At 43.5% G+C, this 12,205-nt stretch overlaps 1 protein-coding gene across 1 annotated transcript in view; it reads right to left on the bottom strand.

Annotated features, from left to right (window-relative positions):
* Positions 1-12,205, bottom strand: part of LOC109890441 (low-density lipoprotein receptor-related protein 1B) — a 160,703-nt gene that overhangs the window by 47,937 nt on the left and 100,561 nt on the right. The window contains exons 59-65 of the mRNA XM_031792245.1: positions 11,424-11,605; positions 10,738-10,937; positions 2,767-2,955; positions 2,449-2,597; positions 2,081-2,174; positions 1,424-1,540; positions 1,087-1,206 (exon numbers count right to left, since the gene is read on the bottom strand). Of these exons, the coding sequence (XP_031648105.1) occupies positions 1,087-1,206; positions 1,424-1,540; positions 2,081-2,174; positions 2,449-2,597; positions 2,767-2,955; positions 10,738-10,937; positions 11,424-11,605 (1,051 nt within the window). The remainder of the gene's footprint in view (positions 1-1,086; positions 1,207-1,423; positions 1,541-2,080; positions 2,175-2,448; positions 2,598-2,766; positions 2,956-10,737; positions 10,938-11,423; positions 11,606-12,205) is intronic.

Genomic DNA, 12,205 nt, shown 5'->3' with positions numbered 1-12,205 from the left:
AGATACACACTTTACCTGGTGCTGTACATTCCTCCAGCCTCCCTATCCTTCCCCTCCCTCCCTCCAGCCTGCCTCAACCCCCTGCTGGTGCAATTACCAGTGTCTTCCTCTCTGTTCCCACTCTGTTCCCAGTGGCCTCAGGGCAACACAGCTCAACCACTGAGCCAGGCTGGGGCTGGATATGACTGCAGCCAGAGACAGGGGCTCAGGGGGTGCGGGTAGGGAGATTAGACTGCTTCTAGGGCTGGAGCTGTGAGATGAGTCGTTAGCCCATCACTGGGATCTAATAAGGTGTTCATGGATGGTGTGTGTGTGTGTGTGTGTGTGTGTCTTGAGACCTTGCTCCAGTGTATCTTAGAGCTGTCACTTTGATTTGTGATGACAACCAGACAGGTGTGATTCCAGGTACTTATTAAGACCCTTCTTTCTGCCTCTCACACACACGAGGAGTTGTCTCAACCTTTACCTGGTACTGTACATTCCAGACAAGCGAAAGAAGCATCCAGAAGTTCGGAACTTTAAAATGTCAAGCTAGAGGGATAACAAGCAGGGGATGAAACTCCAATCAAACTCCACAGCGAAGTCAAACTAGGTCAACTGAAAAGAAACGCGTATCCTTTTCGTGTTATAACAAGGATATGTGGCTTTTTATTAATAATGGACCTTCCTTGTGTCTTTGAGCAGAATTAACCAGGTATGGCAGTGTGAACATAGAAGGCTGGGGGCTTTCTATAATCCAAAGAGAATTGTTAACAGGGTGAATCATTGACCAAGAGTTGAAGATCAGAGAGGAAGTCACAGAGTCGGTCTGTTCCGAGTCTGAGTTTCTCTCTACTGTTCCTTTCTTTCCTTGTGTCATTCACCAAAAGGGTTGTCTCTCCCGCTAAAGAAATGACCAAAGTGCTAACAACAAAAGCCTTTTCAATACTTCATTATCTATGTCTTGCGCAGGCTCATTTTTCATGGCCAAGTGAAATTGAAATCTCCCGATAAAATGTACAGAGCTGGCAAACTTTCTTCACGTAGTCAGCCTGTTCTTTAAGACCGTATCTATAGAGATCCATCTACAGATGATTTGATTCTTACGGCAGTCTGTCTCGTCCTCTTCGTCTCCACAGTCGTCCTGTCCATTACAGCGCAGGTTCAGTGGGATGCACTTCTGACGCTTCCTGCATTTGAACTGTCCAGATAGACAGATGTAGGATTCTGTAGATAGTATGAACAAAGTTGTTAGCCTTAGCCAAAGGTAGTCTACAATGTAGTATTTGTTAGTTGTGGGAAACATTTGGGGCGGATTCAGAATAGGATGGAGAGTGTCATTTATTTCCTTTATTTAACCAGGTAAGTAATGAGTATGCATTATCTTTTACAATAACGACCAGACATGTGAAGAAATGTGTATAATATGATAAAAGGTCTTTACCACAGTTGGCTTCATCAGAATTGTCCCCACAGTCGTTCTCCCCATCACAGATAAACGGAGGCAGAGCACAGAGACCAGTCCCACACTGGAACCTCCCTGGCTGGCATTTAAACTCAGCTGTGAAGAAAGAACAGAAAACACACACACACACACACACACACACAGCTAGTAAACCAGACCAGGAAAAAGGGTTGTAACATTTTCTTAATATTTTTTAATATATATTTTTTTTAATCATTTTTTTCCAATTTATTTTTCATTTTTATTATGAACACAACAAATAATTAAAAAAAGCAGAAATACACAAACAAGAGTACATAAACCTAACAGACAGGGGTATTACATATCAAGATGAATTTTCTATTTGTTAAATACTTTCATGGGGCATATTGCGTTTTGTTTTTACATTTACTGATCATTTCAAAATAATATTTTAATTCTATCTTCAATAATGTGAAAAGGGGTTTGTTCTCTGCCCACTTCCTTTTATTGATAAAGAATCGTAACATTTTCTGTACTGTACTGTGCAGTTAGTGTCCTGCTCCACCAGGGGGCTGTGAATTGATTGAGTAATTGTGAATTGGTGTGTACAGAAAATGTACAAGCCCTAATGGGACCTTGTCAAGTGTATGTGTGTGTGTGTTGATGGTGACTCACGGCAGTCTGGAGGCTCGTCCGACCCGTCCCCACAGTCATCCACCGTGTCACACTTCCACCAGAAGGGAATGCACTCATCTGTCCCACAGCGGAACTATAGGACACAACAACAGCAGAAAGCTTCAGATATCATCACCATCATCTTCATCATCGTCATCATCATCAGCGTCGTCATCATTGTCATCATCATCATCATCGCCATCATCATTCAGGAAGATTGTGGGAAAACTAAAGTACTTTACTTGAAACTACAAATACTAATGTCAGAGCCCCTGCTGGTCCCTGCCCATCTTCCAAAAATACATTTTTAAGAGGTACTTTTTAATATAAGTTGAATTATCCAACAGCAGGAGAAAAGTGCCACTGACCTGGCTGGCTGTGCAGTTGGACAGGCAGGTCTTGTTGTCTGCAGCCAGGTAGAAGTGGGTGGGGCAGGCACACCTGTAACTTCCCCCGGGGGAGAGCAGACACAGGTGGCTGCAGCCTCCGTTGGTCACCTGACACTGGTGTTTGGGCACTGCGGCGAAGAGAGGGAGGCTAAAACCAACATCCACAGCTATAGCCCTTTCCCCTCCACTCTGCTGTCAGCATCATTAGTCTGAGGGCACATTTCCTCATTACAATTAAAAAGAAACCTCTCTCTCACACACACACACACACACTCACACTCACACACAGATGGTTACCGTCGGGCTGGCGGAGAGGGTGGTACACCTTGATGTTGTGGATGGCTCTCCAGTATCTGAGCAGCTCTGTTCCCTGAGCCCCGGAGGTCTTGTGGGCCCGGTTCAGTGACTTGGACTTCTCATCCGTCCAATAGATGACATCCTCAAACAGAGTCAGCCCTGTCACCTCCCGGATGTCTTGACTAGGCACTGGAATGGAATACACACTGATTAATCAGTCTGGAACACAGCCAGATCTCACACACATGCACGCGTGAACGCACACACATGCAGGCGCACACACAGCTCGCCCTGAGTAATTGCTGTGACAAGCTGCCAGGCTCTGGGGTGTTTTATTGCAGGTAAATGGGAGTAAAGACGTGACTAAATGGACTGTCTGTCTGCCAGCATGGCTTAGTAGAGAAAGGAGTATACTATAATAAGTATTACAGCTAATCACAAACTGGCTGTTGAAGATGAAAAACTGAAATTAAATTAACAATAAAAATAGGTTGAGAATGTCATGACTTCACTTCAAGCCTCGTTTAATAACATAATGTTTTGTCTGTGAATCAAATAGTACTTGGGGGGGAAATTGTGTTAGACCAAATGAATAAAAAAGGTGAGAAAAACATTTCTCTCATGTCTCACAGGTTGAATACCAGAGATGGACAGAGACGCATTTCAATTAACACCTTGTTTTGAAGTGTATGGAACAGGCATAATAATGACTTGGCTCACACTCAGCTTCTATGGAGTTGAATCAATCACGAACAAACGTTTTCACAGTAAAGTTACGGCTTTTATCTAAAGTCTGAAAAAGTACAATCAATGACAAACGGACCTTAAATCTGCACGAACCATTATTTACAAAGCCAATTGAGCCATCACGTTTTGAGAGTTGACAGAGAGAGATAGAAGAGTTACTCCACCTCAAGAACTGCATTTGGCTCGGCACACGCATACTCAGGCTGACTGGCTCTCGTTCAGGCAAATGAGAAATAAGTGCACTCAGACTATCCGGAAGGCCAAAGTTAGTTACTTTAAGGAGCAGTTCTCTCTCTGTGGGTCTAACCCCAAGAGATTCTGGAAAAGACCTGGAGAATAAACCCTCCTCCTCACAGCTGCCCATGTCCCTTAAAGTTGATGATGTGGTTGTTACTGACAAGACGCACATGACTGAGCTCTTTACTCACCACTTTCATTAAGTCAGGATTCTTATTTGACTCAGCCATGCCTCCTTGCTGGTCCAACATTTCCTCATCTCCCACCCCTTCTAATGCGACTAAACAATGCTTCTCCCTCTTTTTCCCCTGCCCCGCAACAAAGTTTCAACCTGCAGGCAGTCACTGAGTCCGAGGTGCTAAAGGAGCTCCTGAAACTTGACCCCAAAAAACATCTGGGTCAGATGGTTTAGACCTTATCTTCTTTAAGATTGCTGCCCATATCATCCTTTCTGGGGAGGTTCCCATTGCTTAGAAGGCAGCCACGGCTCATCCTTTATTTAAAGGGGGAGATCAAGCTGATCCCAACTGTTATAGGCCTATTTCTATTTTGCCCTGTTTATTAAAAGTGTTGGAAAAACTTGTCAATAATCAACTGACTGCCTTTCTTGATGTCTATGGTATGCAATCTGGTTTTCCGCTCAGGTTATGGATGTGTCACTGCAACCTTGAAGGTCCTCAATGATGTCACCATTGCCCTTGATTCTAAGCAATGTTGTGCTGCTATTCATTTCATTTTTACCATTTTTTATTTAACCAGGTAGGCTGGTTGAGAACAAGTTTTCATTTACAACTGCGACCTGGCCAAGATTAAGCAAAGCAGTGCGGAACAAACAACACAGAGTTACACATGGAATAAACAAAACATACAGTCAATAACACAATAGAAAAAAGTCTATATACAGTGTGTGCAAATGAGGTAAGATAAGGGAGGTAAGGCAATAAATAGGCCATAATGGCGAAATAATGACAATTTAGCAATTAAACACTGGTGTGATCGATGTGCAGAAGATGAATGTGCAAGTAGAGATACTGGGGTGCAAAGGAGCAAAAATAAAATAAATAACAGTATGGGGATGAGGTAGTTGGATGGGCTATTGTACAGATGGGCTATGTACAGGTGCAGTGATCTGTGAGCTGCTCTGACATATGGTGCTTAAAGTTAGTGAGGGAGATATGAGTCTCCAGCTTCAGTGATTTTTGCAATCCATTCTAGTCATTGGCAGCAGAGAACTGGAAGGCGGCCAGAGGAGGAATTGGCTTTGGGGGTGACCAGTGAAATATACCTGCTGGAGCGCGTGCTACGGGTGGGTGCTGCTATGGTGACCTGTGAGCTGAGATAAGGTGGGGCTTTACCTAGCAAAGACTTGTAGATGACATGGAGCCAGCGGGTTTGGCGATGAATATGAAGCGAGGGCCAGCCAACGAGAGCATACAGGTTGCAGTGGTGGGTAGTATATGGGGCTTTGGTGACAAAATGGATGGCACTGTGATAGACTGCATCCAATTTGCTGAGTAGTGTTGGAGGCTATTTTGTCAATTACATCGCCAAAGTCAAGGATCGGTAGGATAGTCAGTTTTACGAGGGTATGTTTGGCAGCATGAGTAAAGGATGCTTTGTTGCGAAATTGGAAGCCGATTCTAGATGTATTTTTGGATTGGAGATGCTTAATGTGAGTCCAACCAGACACCTAGGTATTTGTAGATGTTCACATATTCTTAGTCAGAATCATCCAGAGTAGTGATGCTGGGCAGGCGAGCAGGTGCTGGTAGCGATCGTTTGAAGAGCATGCATTTAGTTTTACTTGCATTTAAGAGCAATTGAAGGCCACGGAAGGAGAGTTGTATGGCATTGAAGCTCGTCTGGAGGTTAGTTAACACAGTGTCCAAAGAAGGGCCAGAAGTATACAGAATGGTATCGTCTGCGTAGAGGTGGATTAGAGAATCCCCAACAGCAACAGCGACATCATTGATGCATACAGAGAAAAGAGTCGGGAGAATTGAACCCTGTGGTGCCCCCATAGGGACTGCCAGAGGTTTCGGACAACAGGCCCTCTGATTGGACACACTGAACTCTATCAGAGAAGTAGTTGGTGAACCAGGCGAGGCAGTCATTTGAGAAACCAAGGCTGTCGAGTCTGCTGATAAGAATGTGGTGATTGACAGACTTGAAAGCCTTGGTCAGGTCTATGAATAAAGCTGCACAGTATTATCTCTTATCGATGGAGGTTATGATATTGTTTAGGACCTTGTGCATGGCTGAGGTGCACCCATGACCATCTCTGAAACCAGATTGCATAGCGGAGAAGGTATGGTGGGATTCGAAATGGTCGGTGATCTGTTTGTTAACTTCTCTAGGGTAGGGGGCAGCATTTGGAATTTTGGATGAAAAGTGTGCCCAAATTAAACTGCCTTCTACTCAGTCCTAGAAGATATGATATGCATATAATTGGTATATTTGGATAGAAAACAATCAAAAGTTTCCAAAACGGTTAACATAGTGTCTGTGAGAATAACAGAACTGATTTTGCAGGTGAAAACCTGAGAAAAAATCCATTCAGGAAAGAGGATTTTTTGTTGTTGTTGTAGTTTTCTATTCAATGCCATTACCGTATCCATTGACTTAGGACTCAAATTGCAGTTCCTATGCCTTCTACTAGATGTCAACCGTCTTGAGAAATGGTTTCAGGCTTGTATACAGAAAAATGAGGGAGTAAGAGCAGTCTGAATGAGTGGACCCTGCCGTGTCACAGAGCTTTTTCATGCGTACGACCGAGAGAGTGTCTTTCTTGTTTACCTTTTATATTGACGACGTTATTTTCAGGTTGAAATATTATCAATTATTTAGGCTAAACAACCTGAGGATTGAATATAAACATTGTTTGACATGTTTCTATGAACTTTACGGATACAATTTGAATTTTTTTGTCTGCCTGTTGTGACTGCTTTTGAGCCTGTGGATTACTCAAGAAAATGCGCGAACACAAAGGAGGTTTTTGGATATAAAGAGAGACTTTATCGAACAAAAGGAACATTTATTGAATAAATGAATGTCTTCTGAGTGCAACCATATGAAGATCATCAAAGGTAAGTGATTCATTTTATCTCTATTTCTGACTTGTGTAACTCTTCTACTTGGTTGGTTACTGTTTGTAATGATTTGTCTGCTGGGCTATGTTCTCAAATAATTGTAAGGTATGCTTTCAACGTAAAGCATTTTTGAAATCTGACACCATGGTTGGATTCACAAGAAGTTCATCTTTAAACCTATGTGAAATAGTTATGTCTTTTCAGAATTGTTTTAATTAGTATTTCTGTATTTTAATTTGGTGCTCTGCAATCTCACTGGATGTTGGCTAGGTGGGACGCTAGCGTCCCACATACCCTAGAGAGGTTAACTTGGCCTTCAAAGACCTTAGAAAGACAGTGTAGGATAGATATAAGTCTTTAGCAATTTGGGTCTAGAGTGTCTCCCCCTTCGAAGAGGGGGATGACCGTGGCAGTTTTCCAATCTTTGGGGATTAAAGGATGATACGAAAGAGCGTTTGAACAGGCTAGTAATAGAGGTTGCAACAATGTCGGCTGATACATTTAGAAAGAGAGGGTCCAGATTGTCTAGTCCTGCTGATTTGTAGGGGTCCAGATTTTGCAGCTCTTTCAGAACATCAGCTATCTGGATTTGGGTGAAGGAGAAATGGGGAGGCTTGGGCAAGTTGCTATGGGGGGTGCAGGGCTGTTGACCAGTGTAGGGGTGGCCAGATGGAAGCATGACCAGAAATGGAAAAATGCTTATTGAAATTCTGAATTATCGTGGATTTATCTGTGGTGACAGTGTTTCCTAGCCTCAGTGCAGTGGGCAGCTGGCAGGAGGTGCTCTTATTCTCCATGGACTTTACAATGTCCTGAACCTTTTGGAGTTTGTGCTGCAGGATGCAAATTTCTGTTTGAAAAAGCTAGCCTTTGCTTTCCTAACTGCCTGTCTTTATTGGTTCCTAACTTCCCTGAAAAGTTGCATATCGCGGGGTATATTCGATTCTAATGCAGTACGCCATAGGATGTTTTTGTGCTGGTCAAGGGCAGTCAGGTCTGGAGTGAACCATGGGCTATATCTGTTCCTGGTTCTACATTTTTTAAACGGGGCATGCTTATTTAAGATTGTGAGGAAAGCACTTTTAAAGAATAACCGGGCATCCTCTTCTGACAGAATGAGGTCAATATTCTTCCAGGATACCCGGGCCAAGTCGATTAGAAAGGCCTGCTCGCAGAAGTTTTAGGGAGCGTTTGACAGGGATGAGGGCTGGACGTTTGACCGCAGACCCATTACGGATGCAAGCAATGAGGCAATGATTGCTGAGATCCTGGTTGAAGACAGCAGAGGTGTATTTGGAGGGCAGGTTGGTTAGGATGATATCTATGAGAGTGCCTGTGTTTACGGATTTGGGGTTGTACCTGGTAGGTTCATTGATCATTTGTGTAAGATTGAGGGCATCAAGCTTAGATTGTAGGATGGCCTGCGTGTTAAGCATGTCCCAGTTTAGGTCACCTAACAGCATGAGCTCTGAAGATAGATGGGAGGCAATCAATTCACATATGGTGTCCAGAGCACAGCTGGGGGCAGAAGGTGGTCTATATCAAGCTGCAATGGTGAGAGACTTGGTTCTGGAAAGGTGGATTTTAAAAGTGGAAGCTCAAATTGTTTGGGAACAGACCTGGATATTAAGACAGAACTCTGCAGTAGATTGCAACTACGCCCCCTTTTGGCAGTTGTATCTTGTCGGAAAATGTTATGGTTAGGGATGGAAGTTTAAGGGTTTTTGGTGGCCTTCCTAATCCAGGATTCAGACACGACTAGGACATCCGGGTTGGCAGAGTGTGCTAAAGCAGTGAATAAAACAAACTTAGGGAGGAGGCTTCTAATGTTAACATGCATGAAACCAAGGCTTTTACGGTTACAGAAGTCAACAAATGAGCGCCTTGGGAATGGGAGTAGAGCTAGGCACTGCAGGGCCTGGATTCACCTCTACATCACCAGAGGAGCACAGGAGGAATAGGATAAGGGTATGGCTAAAGGCTATAAGAACTGGTCGTCTAGTGCGTTTGGAACAAGAGTAAAAGGAGCAGGTTTCTGGGTATGGTAGAATAGATTCAATGCATAATGTACAGACAAAGGTATGGTAGGATGTGAGTACAGTGGAGGTAAACCTAGGCATCGAGTGACGATGAGACAGGTATTGTCTCTAGAGACATCAATTAAACCAGTTGAGGTCACCGCATGTGTGGGAGGTGGGACAAGAGGGTTAGCTGAGGCATATTGAGCATGGCTGGAGGCTAGACAATGAAATAAGACAATAATCACTAACCAAAACAGCAATGGAAAAGACATATTGACATTAGGGAGAGGCATGCGTAGCCGAGCAGATACGGTAGACCATTCCATTCTTGTGGGCTGGCTAAGGAGTATTGGTGTCTCTGAGGGGTCTTTGGCCTGGTTTGCTAACTACCTCTCTCAAAGAGTGCAGTGTATAAAGTCAGAAAATCTGTTGTCTCAGCCACTGCCTGTCACCAAGGCTCAATCCTAGGCCCCACGCTCTTCTCAATTTACGTCAACAACATAGCTCAGGCAGTAGGAAGCTCTCTCATCCATTTATACGCAGATGATACAGTCTTATAGCCCATCCCCAGATTCTGTTTTAAATGCTCTACAACAAAGCTTTCTTAGTGTCCAACAAGCTTTCTCTACCCTTAACCCTGTTCTGAACACCTCCAAAACAAAGGCCTCTCCCCACAGGTGTGATTACTACCTCTGAGGATTTAGAGCTTGATGTAGTCACTTCATACAAGTACTTGGGAGTATGTCTAGATGGTACACTGTCCTTCTCTCAGCACATATTAAAGCTGCAGGCTAAAGTAAAATCTATTCTTGGTTTCCTCTATCGTAATCGCTCCTCTTCCACCCCAGCTGCCAAACTAACCCGATTCAGATGATCCTTCCCATGCTAGATTACGGAGACATCATTTATAGATCGGCAGGTAAGGGTGCTCTCGAGTGGCTAGATGTTCTTTACCATTCGGCCATCAGATTTGCCACCAATGCTCCTTATAGGACACATCACTGCACTCTATACTCCTCTGTAAACTGGTCATCTTTGTATACCCGTCGCAAGACCCACTGGTTGATGCTAATTTGTAAAACCCTCGTAGGCCTCACTCCCCCCCTATATGAGATATCTACTGCAGCCCTCATCCTCAACATTCAACACCTGTTCTGCCAGTCACATTCTGTTAAACGTCCCAAAAGCACACACATCCCAGGGTCACTCGTATTTTCAGTTCACTGCAGCTAGCGACTGGAACGAGCTGCAACAAACACTCAAACCGGACAGTTTTATCTCAATCTCTTCATTCAAAGACTCAATCATGGACACTCTTACTGACAGTTGTGGCTGCTTTGTGTGATGTATTGTTGTCTCTACCTTCTTGCCCTTTGTGCTGTTGTCTGTGCCCAATAATGCTTGTACCATGTTTTGTGCTGCTACCATGTTGTGTTGCTACCATTTGTTGTCATGTTGTGTTGGTACCATTATGTGTTGTCATGTGTTGCTGCATTGCTATGTTGTTGTCTTAGGTCCCTCTTTATGTAGTGTTGTGTTGTCTCTCTTGTCATGATGTGTGTTTGTCCTACATTTATATTTTGTTTTTAAAAATGTTAATCCCAGCTCCCGTCCCCGCAGGAGGCATTTTGCATTTTAACTGACTTGTCTAGTTAAATTAAGGTTAAATAAATAAATACATAAAATAAATACACAGACAGACAGACAGACAGACAGACAGACAGACAGACAGACAGACAGACAGACAGACAGACAGACAGACAGACAGACAGACAGACAGACAGACAGACAGACAGACAGACAGACAGACAGACAGACAGACAGACAGACAGACCGACCGACCGACCAAGGGCCATCCTCAATTCACTGTCACTTACCTTTGCGTCTTTCTGAACCGTCCATGTTTGAGAAGAGAATATGATGTGAGTCAGCCCAGTAAAGTCTTTTTGCTGTGTAGTCGATGGTGAGAGCTGCAGGGCTGAATATGTCTGAATCGCTGATCACCGTCCGGCTGCTGCCGTCCAAACCTATCCTCCCAATATGGGGATACTCTCCACTGTCGATCCAGAACACATAACTACAGAGGAATGACACAGTTTTCAGCTAGATACCTTAAGCTACACTTCTCCACTCCCTTGGTCAAATGGGCTATGTGAACTGTGAATTGTGGTTGTCTCACTTTGCTATCTTAAGGTTAATGCACTAACTGTAAGTCGCTCTGGATAAGAGTGTCTCCTAAATGACAAAAATCATGTAAATGTAACTGTGTTTACTTTCCATTATGGAGTAGCTTGTGTGAGATATCAAATTCAACATCAAAATGAGTACTAGACTTCAAAGCCTGAGCAGAAAGTTGGCTGACTCAGAAACAAAATAGCATAGTTACACTTACACAGTAACATACTGATTAGCCTGTATTTATTTTGAGAGTCTGTGGTACTGTCTCTCTCAACAGACATAGCTAAATCCTGTTCTGGATGAATCCTCTCCAGATTATACTGTGACAGATATAGAGTCTAGCATGATGTAGAGACAGACAGAGAAGATGGAGTGTTGTACATGCCCGGTGTCAGCATCCAAAGCCAGGTCAGTAGGGTTGTCCAGACCAGTGCTGACCAATACCACAGGATAGAGGCCGTTAGCCTTGGACACCTCCAGACTCTTCTTCACTATGTCACACCAGTATAGGTTCTTTCCTATCCAGTCCACGGCTAGAGCACTGGGGGCAGACATCCTGTGGATTACCTGTGGGTCAGAGGAGAGGAAACAGGTAGGGGCATTTTTATCTCAATGTCAAATCATTTCCCGGGTAACAATTATGTACCTTACTGTGATTGTTTTCAATCAAATTTGCCAAAAAAGAAAACGTAGCAAAGAGCGATTTCTCCAGCAAGAATTTTGCCAGGACTGTCTGGGAGCTGTTCGAAGTGGTGGAGGGGAAAACTGAGCTGTTATTGGCAGAACCTTAGGAAATATATTAATTGGTCTATTAACCAATTTACTGCCTGGTGAAGTCACCGGGCATGCCAAATCTTCCTCCCACCAAAACTGGCTGAAATGTCTGGCAGTCTTTTCAAACAGCTCTTACACTAAAAGGACATCATAACCTTTCACAATTTCACATTGCAGATGTACATATACAAATCAAATCAAACTTTGTCACATGTGCCGACTACAACATGTTTCACCTTGCCGTGAAATGCTTCCTTTACAAGCCCTTAACAAAAAGTGCAGTTGAAGAAAGTCTTAAGAAAATATTTACCAAATAAACTAAAGTAAAAAATGATGAAAACTAACAATAAAATAACAATAACGAGGCTATATACAGGGGGTATCGGTACCGAG

The sequence above is a fragment of the Oncorhynchus kisutch genome, linkage group LG16, assembly GCF_002021735.2.
Source record: "Oncorhynchus kisutch isolate 150728-3 linkage group LG16, Okis_V2, whole genome shotgun sequence".
Lineage (NCBI taxonomy): Eukaryota > Metazoa > Chordata > Actinopteri > Salmoniformes > Salmonidae > Oncorhynchus > Oncorhynchus kisutch.
The sequence above is the reverse complement of the archived record's forward strand: the minus strand, read 5'-3'. Positions and strand labels throughout refer to the sequence as shown.